The 15160-nt window shown below is 39.6% G+C and overlaps 1 protein-coding gene across 1 annotated transcript in view; it reads left to right on the plus strand.

The window, feature by feature from the left end:
- Positions 1–14294, plus strand: part of TEC (tec protein tyrosine kinase) — a 125722-nt gene extending 111428 nt beyond the window's left edge. Inside the window, exons 12-18 of the mRNA XM_027056367.2 lie at positions 899–973; positions 1741–1912; positions 2021–2237; positions 8489–8553; positions 12094–12212; positions 12299–12456; positions 13613–14294. Of these exons, the coding sequence (XP_026912168.1) occupies positions 899–973; positions 1741–1912; positions 2021–2237; positions 8489–8553; positions 12094–12212; positions 12299–12456; positions 13613–13696 (890 nt within the window). The 3' untranslated portion in view covers positions 13697–14294. The remainder of the gene's footprint in view (positions 1–898; positions 974–1740; positions 1913–2020; positions 2238–8488; positions 8554–12093; positions 12213–12298; positions 12457–13612) is intronic.
- The last annotated feature ends 866 nt before the right edge of the window (positions 14295–15160 follow it).

Consider the following 15160-nt stretch of genomic DNA (forward strand, 5'->3'; position numbering starts at 1 on the left):
CAGAGGAAAATGGGTGCTTATAGGAGAGATACCTGTGCCATTTCTTCTCATTTAGTGCTGGAAGCAACTTACGTTAAAGGGTTTACCCCACCTCACTGACTTCCAGTAGTTTCTCTTCCAGTTGTTGATATTTTAGAGCCTCTATTTATGCTAAGGTTACTTGTATTGAGTTAGCAAGGTGAATCACTTTAATTTTTAATAGACTACCTTAAATCCCTTTCATAGTTCAGATCTCATTGGAAAACAACATGAAATAATAAGCGATAGTAACTGTTAGAAACCTTTTAACATTTTCAAAAATGTTTGAGAAGCAAATATGCTAGCAGAGAGCTTGATAAACCCTGTAATATTTATTTATTTATTTATTTATTTATTTATTTATTTATTTATTTATTTAAATTTATTTATTTATTTCTGAGAGAAAGTAAGGCAGGGAGGGGCAGAGAGAGAGGAAGAGAGATAGAATCCCAAGCAGGCTCCATACTGTCAGCACAGAGCCCGACCCGGTACTCGAACTCATGAACCGTGAGATCATGACCTGAGCCAAAATCAAGAGTTGGACACTTAACCAACTGAGCCACCCAGGTGCCCCAGAACACGGTAATATTTAAAAGGCAGTGTTTGTTGAGTGAATAAAAGCATTTCTATCTTTAAAAGTTTTTTTATGTTCTGTAAAAATATGAAATGGTCAACTCAAAGTATAGGATTATCTTCTTCCTGCCTGCCTTCCTCTGGTTTTATTTTTCGCTAGCATATAGCAGGGTACTGTATGTACCCACAGAGGATGAGCACTTAGTGGAAAATGAATGGACTTTGTACAGGAGTTTCTAAGGTTTGTGCTTTACCATGCGGAGTGATTAAGAATGAATTCAACTGCACTGCTCTCTCTGACCTCCAGGACTCGTCACAAGGCTGCGGTACCCAGTTAACGTGAGGGAGAAGAATGCACCGACCACTGCAGGATTCAGCTATGGTAACTCATTTCATAGTTGCACTGGCTAACTTTCCTTGAAAAAAATCCATCACCCCAAGACCAGTTTAGATGTTTAGGATTCCACATAGTAGAACTGTTTTTATAGTTTTATAGTATGGGTTTTTAGATGATTGTACTCATAGCTATGGTAACCCTCGATTTTCTGCTTTCATCATTATTCATAATTCAGAAAACTTCCTGTTGGTGAAAAATAAGCACTGCCATGTTATTTCTAAAATAAACCAAATCCTTTCCTGGTTCTCACTAGCCTTGTTGGTTACTCACAGGAAGTTAAGGATGGGGGTAATAAAGAAGGCATCCACTTGAGGTCTTTGTTGCTTCCAGCAAAAGCCTTTTAAACAGAAGATTAAATTCTTTCCAACCTGATGTAATTGGGGAAAAAAAACAAAAAACGAAACTGAGGGGGAAGAATGCTAAAGGAGGAAGCGTTTGATTTTGTTTCTTTTTTTTTTTCCTAAGCACTTTTAAGCTCTATTATTATTAGCATATTGTTCATCATCTTCTTGCTTTCTGCAGTTCACGTTGCTTGTATTGTGACGGCTCGGAAGGCAGTCCATCATCCCCCAGAGGGGGGAAAGCCACCTTTTGTAGTTCAGATGCACATTGCAAGTCTGCTGTATGTTTTACTGGCAGTTGTACGAGCCTGTAACTTTGACATTGACCTTGGTTGTAGTTTCTTTGTTTCCCGCGGATTCATGCTGTGTTCTCCTTATTAAATGTTATCACTTTCTCCCTCTGTCTCACAGAAAAATGGGAGATCAACCCTTCAGAGCTGACCTTTATGAGGGAACTGGGGAGCGGACTGTTTGGAGTCGTGAGGCTTGGCAAGTGGAGAGCTCAATACAAAGTTGCAATCAAAGCTATTAGGGAAGGTGCCATGTGTGAGGAAGACTTTATAGAAGAAGCTAAAGTGATGATGTAAGTTACTCTGTTCTTTCCCATTGCTCTTTTAGCCTGACTCCAGCTAATAGCCCTGCTGGTTCCTTTTCCTATAGTAACCATATGTATGCATGACTTCCCTCCCAGGAAGCTCACACACCCGAAGCTGGTACAGCTTTATGGCGTATGCACCCAGCAGAAACCAATTTACATTGTTACGGAGTTCATGGAAAGGGGCTGTCTTCTGAATTTCCTCCGGCAGAGACAAGGTCATTTTAGTAGAGATATGCTGCTGAGCATGTGTCAAGATGTGTGTGAAGGGATGGAGTACCTGGAGAGAAACAGCTTCATCCACAGAGATCTGGTAATCAGAAACCACCTGTGTTCCCATTCGGTGGCCCAGTTCCTTTGTGACACTGGGGCAGCACATGAGCAATGATGTATTAATACCCACTTTCTGTTCTCAACAGTGTCCCATCATTATCTTTAAACTTGGTCAGTTTGACTTGCCTCATAATTTTAACAGAAAGATCTTTACTAAATCTAATACATCTAATACATAATTACGTGGACAATTGTATAAATAATATGTAATTACATAGGTAATTATTTCTAAGCAACTTACTTACTCAAGTATTAAGTACTTGAGCCCCGTTAAGAACCTCAGGTGACAGCTAGTCTTTCTGATCGTCATTGATACGTAACAAAATTAGCTTGAGAGACAGGAAATGACTTGCATAAGGTGATAACGCGGGGAAGTTAAGGGCTGACTGTCACTAAATCCCCAGCTCTTTCCCACTGCATACACTGTAAGCTAGAACAGAAGCTACAACAGAAACCCTTGGCTTATTTTCCTTATTTCTCAAATCACTGGGAAAAGATGGAAGCCCATGTTAACTCCTCAAAATACTAGAAAAAGGAATCTATTACTGGTTCTAAATTATTGTGATGGAGATACTTCTTAATTTCTCCTCTCTCTCTCCCTACCTCCTCCATTTTTTCTTTCGTTTTTTCTTGTCTGCCTATTCTTCTCAAATGTATCTATTTTCAGCTTGTTGATGGACCTATCAGTTCCTGTGAAACCTTAAAGGTGATTCTTTCATCAAAAAGAATGTGATTTTCCACCTGGGACTTTTTTCCATATTTTAGTTGTTGTTGTTTTTAAGTAGTGCTGGCTTCATGCCCAGCACAGAGCCCAATGTGGGGTTTGAACTCAATACCCTGAGATCAGGACTTGAACTGAGATCAGGAGTTGGAAACTTAACCAACTGAGCCAGTCAAGGGCCCCTTCACATATTAGTTTTAACTTTTTTGTCATAAAGCATGGATGCATTTCTTCCAGAGTAACAGTAAAGCGTTTACAAAAATTTAACAATCACCTTAAACAGGCATTGCTGTAATAGGTATTTAACACATGTTGACTCATTTAATCATTATAACAACTCTAAGAAGTAGGTACTATTATTATTCTCACTTTACAGATGAGGAAACTGAGGCGCAAATAGGATAAAGTAACTTACCAATGATCAAGGAAACTGTGCAGTTGGGATTTGAACCCGGGGAGTTTGGCTCTGGAGTCCATACTGTGGCCACTGTGCAATGCCATCTGTAGTCTTAGGATATAATAAAGAGCTGAAGATTTGTATATGGAAGACTTAGATTCTGTTTCTACATCTGTAAATTGTGGGTGGGTTAGAATACTGGTTTGCTCACAAGACTGCTTCCACCCCCACCCCAGCTTTACTGAAGTATAATTGACAAAATTGTATAAATTTAAAGTATAGAGCATAATGACTTGATATGTGTACACATTGTGAAATGATTATCACAGTCAAGTTAATTATATCCATATCGCACATGTGGTTAAGAATGCTTAATATTTATTCTTTTAGTAAATTGCGATTAAATAATACAGTGTTATTAATTATAGTTATTGTGCTATACATGAGATCCTCGGAACATAATGAGTTTCACATTTTTTCTTAAGATTCCTTACATAAATAATGTCATACAGTATTTGTCTTTCTGTCTGGCTCATTTCACTTCGGATAATGCCCTCTATGTTCATCTCTGTTGCCACAATAACAAGATCTTTTTTTATGGCATATTCCTCTGTGTGTGTGTGTGTATGTGTGTGCATACACCCCACATCAACTTTATTCACTCGCCATTGATGAACAGTTAGATTGTTTCATATCTTAGCTATTGTAATGCTCCTGTGCATATGGGGGTACAGACATCTCTTTGAAGTACTGATTTCATTTCCTTTTGTATATATTTAGAAATGGAATTCCTGGATCATATGGTAGTTCTACTTATAATTTTTTGAGTAGACTCCAATACTGTTTTCCATAATGGCCGTACCAATTTACATTCCCACGAATCATATACAGGGGTTCCACTTTCTCCTCTGTTTCCTCCTTGCCAACTTTTGTTATCTCTCGTGTTTTTGATACTAGCCATCCTGATAGATGTGGAATGATATCTTACTGTGCTTTTGATTTGCATTTCCCTGATGATTGATGATGTTGAGCCCCCTTTCATATACCTGTTGGCCGTTTGTATGGGTTTTTTTTTTTTTTTTGAAAAAAATGTGTATTCAGGTTCTTTGCCCCTTTAAAAAATTGGATTATTTCCTTTTATTTGGTACTGAGTTGTATGATTTCTTTATATATTTTATATAAACCTCTATTGGTTATATGGTTTTGCAAATACTTTCTCCCAGTCTGTAGTTTTCCTTTCTATTTTGTTGACTATTTCCCTTGCTATGCAAAGGTTTTTAGTTTGATGTAGCCTAGTTATTTATTTCTGCTTTTGTTGCTTGTGCTTTTGGTGCCATATCCAAACATTCATTGCCAAGATCATGTCAAGGGGCTTTCCCCTGTTTTCTTCTAGACCTGGATTCAGGACTTACATTTAAGTCTTTAATCTATTTCAGGTCAGTTTTTGTGTATGGTGTAAGATAGAGGTCCAATTTCATTATTTTGCATATAGATACCCAATTTTGCCAGCACCATTTATTAAAGAGACTGTGTTTTCCCCACTGTGTGTTCTTGGCCCCTTTGCCAAAGATTAGTTGACCATATATGTATGGATTTATTTCTGGACTCTATATCCTTTTCTGTTGGTCTATATATTTGTTTTTGTGCTAGTATCATACTGTTTTGATTACTATAGCTTTGTAATATAGCTTTAAATCAGAACATGTGGTGCCTCTAGTTTTGTTCTTCTTTCTCAAGGGTGTTTTGGCTATTTTATGTCTTTTGTAGTTACATATGAATTTTAGGATTGTTTTTCTATTTCTGTGAATTGTACCAACAGAATTTTGAAAGGGATTACATCAAATGTAGATTGCTTTGGGTAGTATGGACTTTTAAACAATATTAATTCTTGCAACCCATGGACGGGGGTAGCATTCCATTTGTTTGTATTTTTTTTTTTCATCAAAAGTTTATGAGTTTTTGGGTTTTTGCCTTTTTGGTTAAATTTATTTATTTATTCCTAACTATGTTATTGTATTTGGTGTTATTATAAATGCATTTGTTTTCTTAATTTCTTTCAGATGTTTCATTGTTAGTGTATAGAAATGCAACTGATTTTTGTGTATTGATTTTGTATGATACAACTTTATTGAAATTATTTATTAGTGCTAATATGTTTTTGTTTTTTTTAGAATTTTCTACATATAAGATCATGTCAACCGCAAACAAAGACAATTTTAATTTTGCTTTCCAATTTGAATGCCTTTTCTTTTTCTTGCTTAATTACCCTGGCTAGGTCTTTTAGTACTATGTTGAATAGATGTGGTGAGTGGACATCATTGTCTGTTCCTGATTGTAGAGGAAAAGCTTTTAGCTTTTCATTGTTGAGTATGATATTAGCTGTGGGTTGGTCATATATGACCTTTATTATGTTGAGGTATATTCCTTTTATACTAACTTGTTGAGAGTTTTTATCATAAAACTCTTTATGATAAATGGATATTAACTTTTGACAAATGCTTTTTCTGCATCTGTTGAGATAGTCATATGATTTTTATCCTTCATTCTGATAATGTGATATGTACATATACATATACCACATTTATTGATTTGCATATGTTGAACCATCCCTGCATCCTGGGGATGAATCCCTTTTGATCATGGCGTATGATCCTTTTAATGTATTGTTGAGTTCTGTTTGCTAATATTTTGTTGATGATCTTTTAAATATCTGTGTTCATCAGGGATATTGACCTATAATTTTCTCTTCTTATAGTGTCCTTGTCTGGCTCTGGTGTCAGGGAAATGCTTACGTCATAAAATGAGTTTGGAAGTATTCTCTCCTCTTCAATATTTTGGAAGAGTTTGAGAAGGATATGTGTTAGTTTTTCTTCACATGTTTTGTAAAATTCGGGGCGCCTGGGTGGCTCAGTCGGCTGAGCGTCCGACTTCAGCTCAGGTCATGATCTCGCGGTCTGTGAGTTCGAGCCCCGCGTGCTGACAGCTCAGAGCCTGGAGCCTGCTTCCCATTCTGTGTCTCCCTCTCTCTCTCTAGCCCTCTCCCGCTCATGCTCTGTCTCTCTCTGTCTCTCAAAAAGAAATAAACATTAAAAAAAATGTTTTGTAAAATTCACCAGTGAAGCCTTCTGGTCCTGGGCTTTTCTTTTACAAGACTGTTTTCAAGATTACAACATATGATTGGGGCAAAGGACTCCGTAAAATAGAAGATGTGATATGTATATATAGATATAGATATAGATGTTATATATATCTATATATATAAAACATTCCTTGTTCGGGGCGCCTGGGTGGCTCAGTCAGTTAAGCATCCGACTTCAGCTCAGGTCACGATCTTGCAATCTCACGGTCTGTGAGTTCGAGCCCCGCGTCGGGCTCTGGGCTGATGGCTCAGAGCCTGGAGCCTGCTTCCGATTCTGTGTCTCCCTCTCTCTCTGCTCCTCCCCCGTTCATGCTCTCTCTCTCTCTGTCTCAAAAATAAATAAACGTTAAAAAAAAATTAAAAAAAAAACATTCCTTGTTCTTATTATGCTTAGCAATGATAAAGAACTTCTCTTTGTCATATTGAAAGTTGTGAATTAAGCACCTTCCTCTTTTTTTGTACTTTCAAAACTGATGAAAATTGAATGCCTACAGGAGTATGGCAGACTACATCTGTCCACACAGGCCATATCTTGATGAAAGCAATTTTGATAATTTTGTGCTTATGATATTGACATCACTGTGGTAGTTTTGTGTCACCCCTGAAGGGAAGATTCTGATGCTCCTGTCTTTTGAGCAAAGAATGCTGTTGACCATGAAGTGAAGGCATTAGAAGGCATCTCCGTAGGAAAAGGGGGAAATCTGGGGAACTTTAGAAGAGACTCTTAAAATGCATTCAGCAGGAATAATTTCATATAAGTGGCTGCCACATACAGAGAATAAAATGCTAGAAGTATCAGGAATAAAAATGCACCTGGGCGCACCTGGGTGGCTCAATCAGTTAAGGATTGGACTTTGGCTCAGGTCATGATTTCATGGTTTGCTCACCATCAGGTGAGCTCAAGCCCCACATAGGTGAGCTTGAGCCCCGCGTCTCTCTCTCTCTCCCTCTCTCTGTCTCTGCTCTCATGGGATTCTGTCTCTCTCCCTCTCTCTCTGCCCCTCGCTCACTTGTCCCCTTTCTCTCAAAAAAGAAAATGCATCTTAGCCCACAGGTTATGGCATTAAAAATATTGTTACCATGTTTTCCTTCGGAGAAGTACTATCTTTTTACAAAACTGTTTTCTTGAAATTTAAAGAATGGGCAAGAGAATACAAATTAAATAATCCAGAATTGTTTTTGACCAATTTCATGTATCATACTACAATATACTGGAAACATTATGAATGACAAGGCAAACTATGTTGCACATGGCTGGGGTTTTTTTGTTTTTGTTTTTTGACTGAGAACAGGACAACCAGTCATTGAGCAAAACTATTGGGTAAAAGGTTAATTACCTATCAGTTACCTTTGTTGTTTGTCATTAAGCTCACCTAGTGAGAACCTAGATTAAGGACTTCGAGAGATGTCATTATCAGGGCACCTGGGTGGCTCAGTCGGTTAGGTGTCTGACTCTTAGTTTCGGCTCAGGTCATGATCTCACGGTTCATGAGATGGAGCCCCGCCTAGGGTGCTGACAGTGCAGAGCCTGCTTAGGTTTCTCACTCTCTGTCCCTCCCCCATTCATGTGCGTGTGCACGCTTGCGCTCTCTCAATGTCTCTCTCTCTCTCTCAAAATAAATAAACTTAAAAAAAGAGAGATGTTATCAGTAAGAAAATCTCACAGTTTAATAAAAATAGGAATGGGAGGGGGGGAAGTAGGTTGATCTGGTTGGTCCTCATTTGGGTCTGACAGTTGGTGACGTCATGTAATAATGCCCTATTGCACATATGACCTGCTGACCTGTCTTTCTACCCATTTTTTCAAATATATGTTGGAGACAATTCCACGGGGATAAAAACAATTTGTAAAGAGACATTTCCACCTTCTGTAAATGTTGACTGGGCTATATTAAGTTTAATATAAACAGAATTTATATTTTTTTACTTTGTAGAACTTTGTAACTATTATACCATTGAAATGTTATTTTCTAGGCTGCCAGAAATTGTCTAGTAAATGAGGCGGGAGTTGTGAAAGTATCTGATTTTGGAATGGCCAGGTAAGGCTGAGTCTATGTGAACGTTTTCTATCAGTTTTGGATTAAATTAATATGAGACGGTGACCTTTGAAGGTACAGAAAGCCTGGCTTTTTCTTTGCAGTTTGACTGTGTCAGCTTCTTTCTCTGAGGCCTATTTAAGAGCTGTTTTTAAACCACATCTTTTGTTCTATTAGCAAAATATCTGTGGTACTCATCATTTTCATAGGCAGACTAATTGTTTTTTATGCTTTTTAGTGCGTTTTGATATAAGGAAATAAAATAAATTGGATTATCTGTATTTTGAAAAATTTCTTTGCTGAATGTATCCATTTTACTGCTACCTTGGGCTTTTTCTCAGGTCAACAAATTGTTGAGAAATTATGACTTCTTCATGCTTTATTATGTGGCTTCAGGTGATAGTCACATTAGCTTGTAGAAGTAATAAGCATGGGAATAATCTGCACTGACGAAGGAGAAAGGAAATCTTGTTCACTGTTCTGTGATAAATGAATTCATTGAAAAAGTGTACATTGCAATGTTAATAATTCTCTCCACTAGGTGGTAGTATAGCATGTTAAATATGTTACTTTCATTTTTTCCTTGGTTTGGGTTAGTTTCTAGAATCTTTTGTTTTCACAGAAAATGTATTTAGGGGTCAAGTTCTTAGAATACCCAAATCTGTTGTGTTTTTATTCTCATAATTTTTGTAACTTTAATGGTGTGTTAGAAAAGATCTTGAAAACATACTGTTTGTCCTTTTCCTCCTCTCTGTCCATTCACTCATCCGTACATCCATCCGTAAAGAAATTAGGTGCCTACTGTGTACCAGGGTGTTAGGCTGAACCAGAGCAGAGAATAAGGCATATGGGTCCTTGCCCGCATGCGGCTTATATTCAGGAGGAGAGAGAGACATAGACCTGAGACAATCATGAAGAAGGGAAAACACAGTGGTGTGACAGAGCAGGGATCAGCACACCATGGCCTCTGGCCCAGATGTGACCCAACACCTCTTTATTCAGCTTGTGAGCCAACAGTGGTTTTCCAATTTTAAATGATTGGCAAAACTTAAAAGAAGTTCGTGACACGTGAAAATTATCTGAAATTCAAATGTCAGTGTGCGTAAATACTTACGTGTTGTCTGTGGCTGCTTTCACACTACAAAGGCAGAGTTGGATAGTGGTGGCAGAGGCTGTATCACCTGAAAAATCTGAAATATTTATCACGTGACCCATTACAGAAGAAGTTTGCTCATCCCTAAGATAGAGGTCACTTGGGGCTAGTGGGGGGAGTGATGGTGTGGGGCGGGGTCATAGTAGCTGTGGTGCTTTGGAAGACAGACCTCTTTGTGTTTTTTTCTTTTTGTTTTTTGTTTGTTTTCTTCTCACATTTGTATTTCCATTCTGGTTAACATACAGCACAATATTAGTTTCAGGAACAGAATTCAGTGATTCATCATTTACATACAATACCCAGCGCTCTTCACAAGTATCCTCCTTAATCCCCATCACGTATCTAGCCCATCTCCCACCCACCTCCCTCTATCAACCCTGTTTGTTCTCTGTCATTAAGAGTGTCTTATGGTTTGTTTCCCTGTCTCCACCTCCCCCATATGTTCATCCGTTTTGTTTCTTAAGCCATATGAGTGAGATCATATGGTATTTGTCTTTTTCTGACCGACTTACTTTGCTTAGCATAATATACTCCAGCTCCATCCACATCATTGCAAATGGCAAGATTTCATTCTTTTTGATGCCCGAGTAATGTTCCATTGTATATATGTACCACGTCTTCTTTATCCATTTATCAGTCAATGGACGCTTGGGCTGTCTCCTTAGTTGGGCTATTGTTGATAGTTCTGCTATGCTGGGGTGCACGTACCCCTTTGAATCTGTATTTTTGTATCCTTTACTAAATACCTAGCAGTGCAACTGCTGGATCATAGGGTAGTTCTGTTTTCAGTTTTTTGAGGAACCTCCACCCTGTTTCCCAGAGCAGCTACACCAGTTTGCATTGCCACCAACAGTGCAAGAGGGTTGCCCCTTCTCTGCATCCTCACCAACACCTGTTGTTTCTTGTGTTGTTGTTTTTTGTGTTGTTGATTTCAGCCATTCTGATGTGAGGTGTGAGGTTGTATCTCAGTGTGGTTTTGATTTGCATTTCCCTGATGATGAGCGATGTTGAGCATCTTTTCATGTGTCTGTTAGCCCTCTGAATGTCTTCTTTGGAAAATGCCTACTCATGTCGCAAGACCTCTTTGAGACCAGGATATTTGAACTGAGACCAAACAGGCAGAAATAGCCAATTAGGTGGAAATCTGAGGATAAAATATTCCAGGTGGAAGAAACAGCAAATATAAAAGCTTGAAATCTGGGACAAGCTTGGCCTGCTGAAGGAATCAAAACAGGGCCAGGGTGGTTAGCCCAGGGCCAGCACAAGGAACAGGTATAAAGCCACAGAAGGAACAGGTCATACAGGCCATGTTTAGTTCCTAATGAGAACAGGACTGCTGCCTGCCAGGGCAGTACTTACCCCTGCTCTTTATATGCTTTTTATGAAGATTTTCTCTGAGGGGCAGTCCTCCAGTTTCACATGCTTGATTTTCACAGGTTTGGCTTTCAGAAAATGTGTGCTTTCGCATCAGCCCCTCTAAAACCCTCATTAAACACTGAATTCAGACTCCCCTGATTGACAATTTGATCCAGCCCATGGTGGCATTACCATCTTTGTCCATGCAGCAAAAGAATTTTGTGCAATTATGTGAATGTTTTCTCATGGAGCTTTTAGAAATTAACTTGATATGTTCATGTGATACATAAATGCATTCCTTGTGTAAATACATACAGAACACATAACAGAAAGGGCTGAAGTCCCCATATTCACCTCCCCGATCAAAGGTCCTCCCCCCAGGTAGCCAGAGTTACCAGTTTGTGTGTGTCTATCCAGAAGAACATAAGTAAGCTTGCATAGCAAAAATTACATAGTATTGTTTTGAGTGTGTAATTGTGTGTGTGTGGGGGGGACAGATGTCATGGCATATAAATATATACTCCACCATTTACATATGTCATTTTGCAATTTGCTGTTTTCATTTGCTGGAGGTTTAAATTGCACTCTGTGGAATTGTAGGGGCTAAAAGCACATGCGTCTCCAAATGCTCTGCACCACTTCCTTTAGAGCAGCTCTGCTTTAGATGTTTTACATGTGGGCCCTTCGGGTTAAATATTGTTTAAAGAACAAAGTTGCTAACCCCCCAAAAAAGTTTGCTAACTCTTTTATTGTGTTCTGCCTCTATTATAAAAAACAAACACAACACAGAAACACAAACGGGCAGGTACTAATGTTACAACGTGCCCATCTCAAGCACATAAATGAAGCTCAGAGGAAGATGGAAATCACCAGGCGTGGCCACTGAGGCAAACATTTAGCTTCAACCGGATGCTTGTTGGACTTCAGTCAACTGTGTTTTTGATTCTAAGAGGAAAGAAAAAAAAAATTGAAGAGCATGTACAAAATGTAGATCATAGCTCAGAGGCGTAAACCTATGGCGTGTCTTACTTTAGGTATGTTTTGGATGATCAGTACACAAGTTCTTCTGGTGCAAAATTTCCAGTGAAGTGGTGTCCACCGGAGGTGTTTAATTACAGCCGCTTTAGCAGCAAATCAGACGTCTGGTCATTTGGTAAGAACATGGTCTGTTTTTCCTCGGCTCTGCTCTGAAGAGGAAGTGGGCGCATCCGTGGGTGATCCTTCTCTTTCTTTTTCCAGGTGTTTTAATGTGGGAAATATTCACCGAAGGCAGAATGCCGTTTGAGAAAAACACCAACTATGAAGTGGTAACCATGGTTACCCGTGGCCACCGACTCTATAGGCCAAAGTTGGCATCCAAATACGTGTACGAGATGATGCTGAGGTGTTGGCAGGAGGTAACGATTTTTTGTGTGCTTTCTTCCTGAATCCTGAAAACATGTAGGGATCTGGGCTTGGTAGATTAGTAACATATAGTCTTCACAGCCTAGTGAGTCAGTGCACGTTTTGTATGATTCCAAACTCTAGGTGGAAAGCCAGCCCTCTCAAATCAGGTCTGAGTAACGGGAAGAAGAATGTGAAGACATGGAAGATGAAAATAAGATAATAAATGCAGGCTGCTACCCCACTCCCAAGTAGAAATCCTGTCCCAGTTGCCTGAGTTAGGGACTCAGGGAATAATCCTGGAGAAGTAGCTCTTCTTTCTGCGGACTTCTTGTACTGTTGAACTATTACTCTTTCACAAGAGAGGGTTTCTTTCTCCAAACCTCGACTTCCCCAGATCTCTTTACTCATAGTCTTTGGAAGTGTTCCTTCCCCATGTATTAAAATGTCACCTCATAGAAGAGATTAGGCACTAAAATGACTTTTGAAAGATAATATTAACTCACATATATTGTGTGCTAGGCACGGTACCAAGTGTTTTAGATTTAGTTCTCAAAATAACCTTTTGAGGTACATAGACTTTTACTGTGACCACTTTGTGGATGAGAAGACCAGGGCCCATGAAGTTGACACTTGTCCAAGGCCACTTTGCTACAGAGAGGCGGAACCTATGCTCGTGGTCACTTACTATGATGCCTCCAAAGAGCACTGATTGGCATGGGAGTGCCTGGGCAGGAAGGGCTGCTGGGGGTGGGAGAGGACAGCATGAGCAAAGGTAAGGTGGTGGTAATGAGTGTGGTGTGTGTACCTGAGGATAGAGATTGGTCTGATAGAGTAGAAAGCCCATGTGAGAGTTTTTGTGGGAAATGAAACTGGGTAGCAAGAGGGTGGGGGAGGGGAAGGGTATAGAGGGCACTGCGAATTAGCAGGACTTGATTTTGCAGGCAATAAAGAGCTCTTTTAGCTTCTTGAGTGGAAACACAAAAGCAGTGTAGGAGAAAGGTTTGTCTAGCAATAGTATATGTAGACTAGAGAAGTCCCATTTGGAGATGCCTGCATGTTCTAGTACCAGACGATCAGTATCTTGCAGTTATGTGAGTTTGAGCAGTGAGAAATTAGTTTTGGAATGGATTCTGGAACCCACAGCTTCTCTTTGATTTTTCATTGTAGAAACCAGAGGGAAGGCCTTCCTTTGAAGATTTGCTGCGCACGATAGATGAACTAGTCGAATGTGAAGAAACTTTTGGAAGATAAGTGATGGTGTGATCTGTGACTTCCAGATTCCAAAGCATGAGGAAGAAATGGCACTTTGTGGCTAACTTTTAATTTATTTAGCACTCGGATGTGTAGATTGTTTTACTTATAAAGTGGAAACACCTAAAGCATTTGCTTCTAGACCAGCCTGAGCTCTGGCACTGAACCTTTCAGATTATGGAAATGCTGCCTTAGAGATGGCGATGGAAAGCACTCACTTTTATCCATTCCACAGGTACTTGAGTGCCTACCATGTGCGAGGTACCATGCCCAGACCCCAAGGTTTGCCCTTTTTAGGGGTGTATATGGGGCCATGTTAGCTGGTGCCAGTGAAGGTCAGGATATCTGGGAAGAGATAGGGAAATAGAGCCTTGTTCCAGCAACCCTTCTCTTTCCTTTGACGTCTATGGAAATCTGGGCCTGAGGCATTGTCTGGAATGTGGGTTCTGGAAGAATCAGGAACCCATCTTGGATAAGTACCCTTCTTTTGTTTTGAAAACCTCTGTTTTCAAGACTGTGATTAGTATTACATTAAAAATATTTGTATGCTGTATATATTGTAAATATATAATATATAAAGATATATATTTATAAGAAACATGAGTTGTCTTTTAATTAGCACGTTCAATTCTGTAACACATGAGCTTTCCTTTTTAGGACTAGGGACTGTGCCTTGTAGCTGTCAATTTCTTTTCCCCCAGGGATCAAATATTCCTTGTCGAAGAGAAAAAAGTCTGGACCCTTCTGCCATTAATATTCCCTCTCCATTTAGGCAGACATGTTTGGGGGTGCCTGTCTAATTTAAGCCCCTAACCAGGCCCATGTTTGGGCTGATTGACCCTGCCCATGGTATCTATCACTAAAAGGGGTTAGGTAAAAGTTGAACTAGGGGTAATCAATCACTTTTTATGGCTTAAGAATCTGCCCCAGGACATAGATGCTGTAAGTGGAGGTGCTGGGCTCTGGGGGAGAATGATGAGAATGTGATGTTCACAACAAAGCCTGCCCCCACCGCAAGCAAGACCCAGGAGCAAGTTCAGCTTCTGGCGGAGAAACCAGGAAAAATGGAGAGAATGGTGTATTGAGCCATCTCCCAGATGGTTTTCAGGAGACCTGGTTGGACTTGGATTCCTGGATCAGTGAGATTGTCTCAGTGAGACAATTATCTCAGTGAGATAGCCTCATGGTAGACCCTGTGATCAAGTTTGAGTGGGTTTTTGACTGTTAACAATGTCTGACTAAGACACCAGCTGAGGTGGAAACTTCATTTTCGCTCATGAGCCCAGGGAAGAGAAACAGTTTCTTATCAGTAGCAGAGGCCATGTATTGCCCCATACATTTTTCTTGGTTTTATGGGGGTAGAAAGCTGAGAAACACCCAATACACAGGGCCTTTCTTTAAGGAGTTCTGATCACTCTGGGGACTGCCATGGCGTCCCCTGTGCCACAGGTGTTGTGTGAACAC

Source organism: Acinonyx jubatus, chromosome B1, assembly GCF_027475565.1.
Source record: "Acinonyx jubatus isolate Ajub_Pintada_27869175 chromosome B1, VMU_Ajub_asm_v1.0, whole genome shotgun sequence".
In the NCBI taxonomy this organism is placed as follows: domain Eukaryota; kingdom Metazoa; phylum Chordata; class Mammalia; order Carnivora; family Felidae; genus Acinonyx; species Acinonyx jubatus.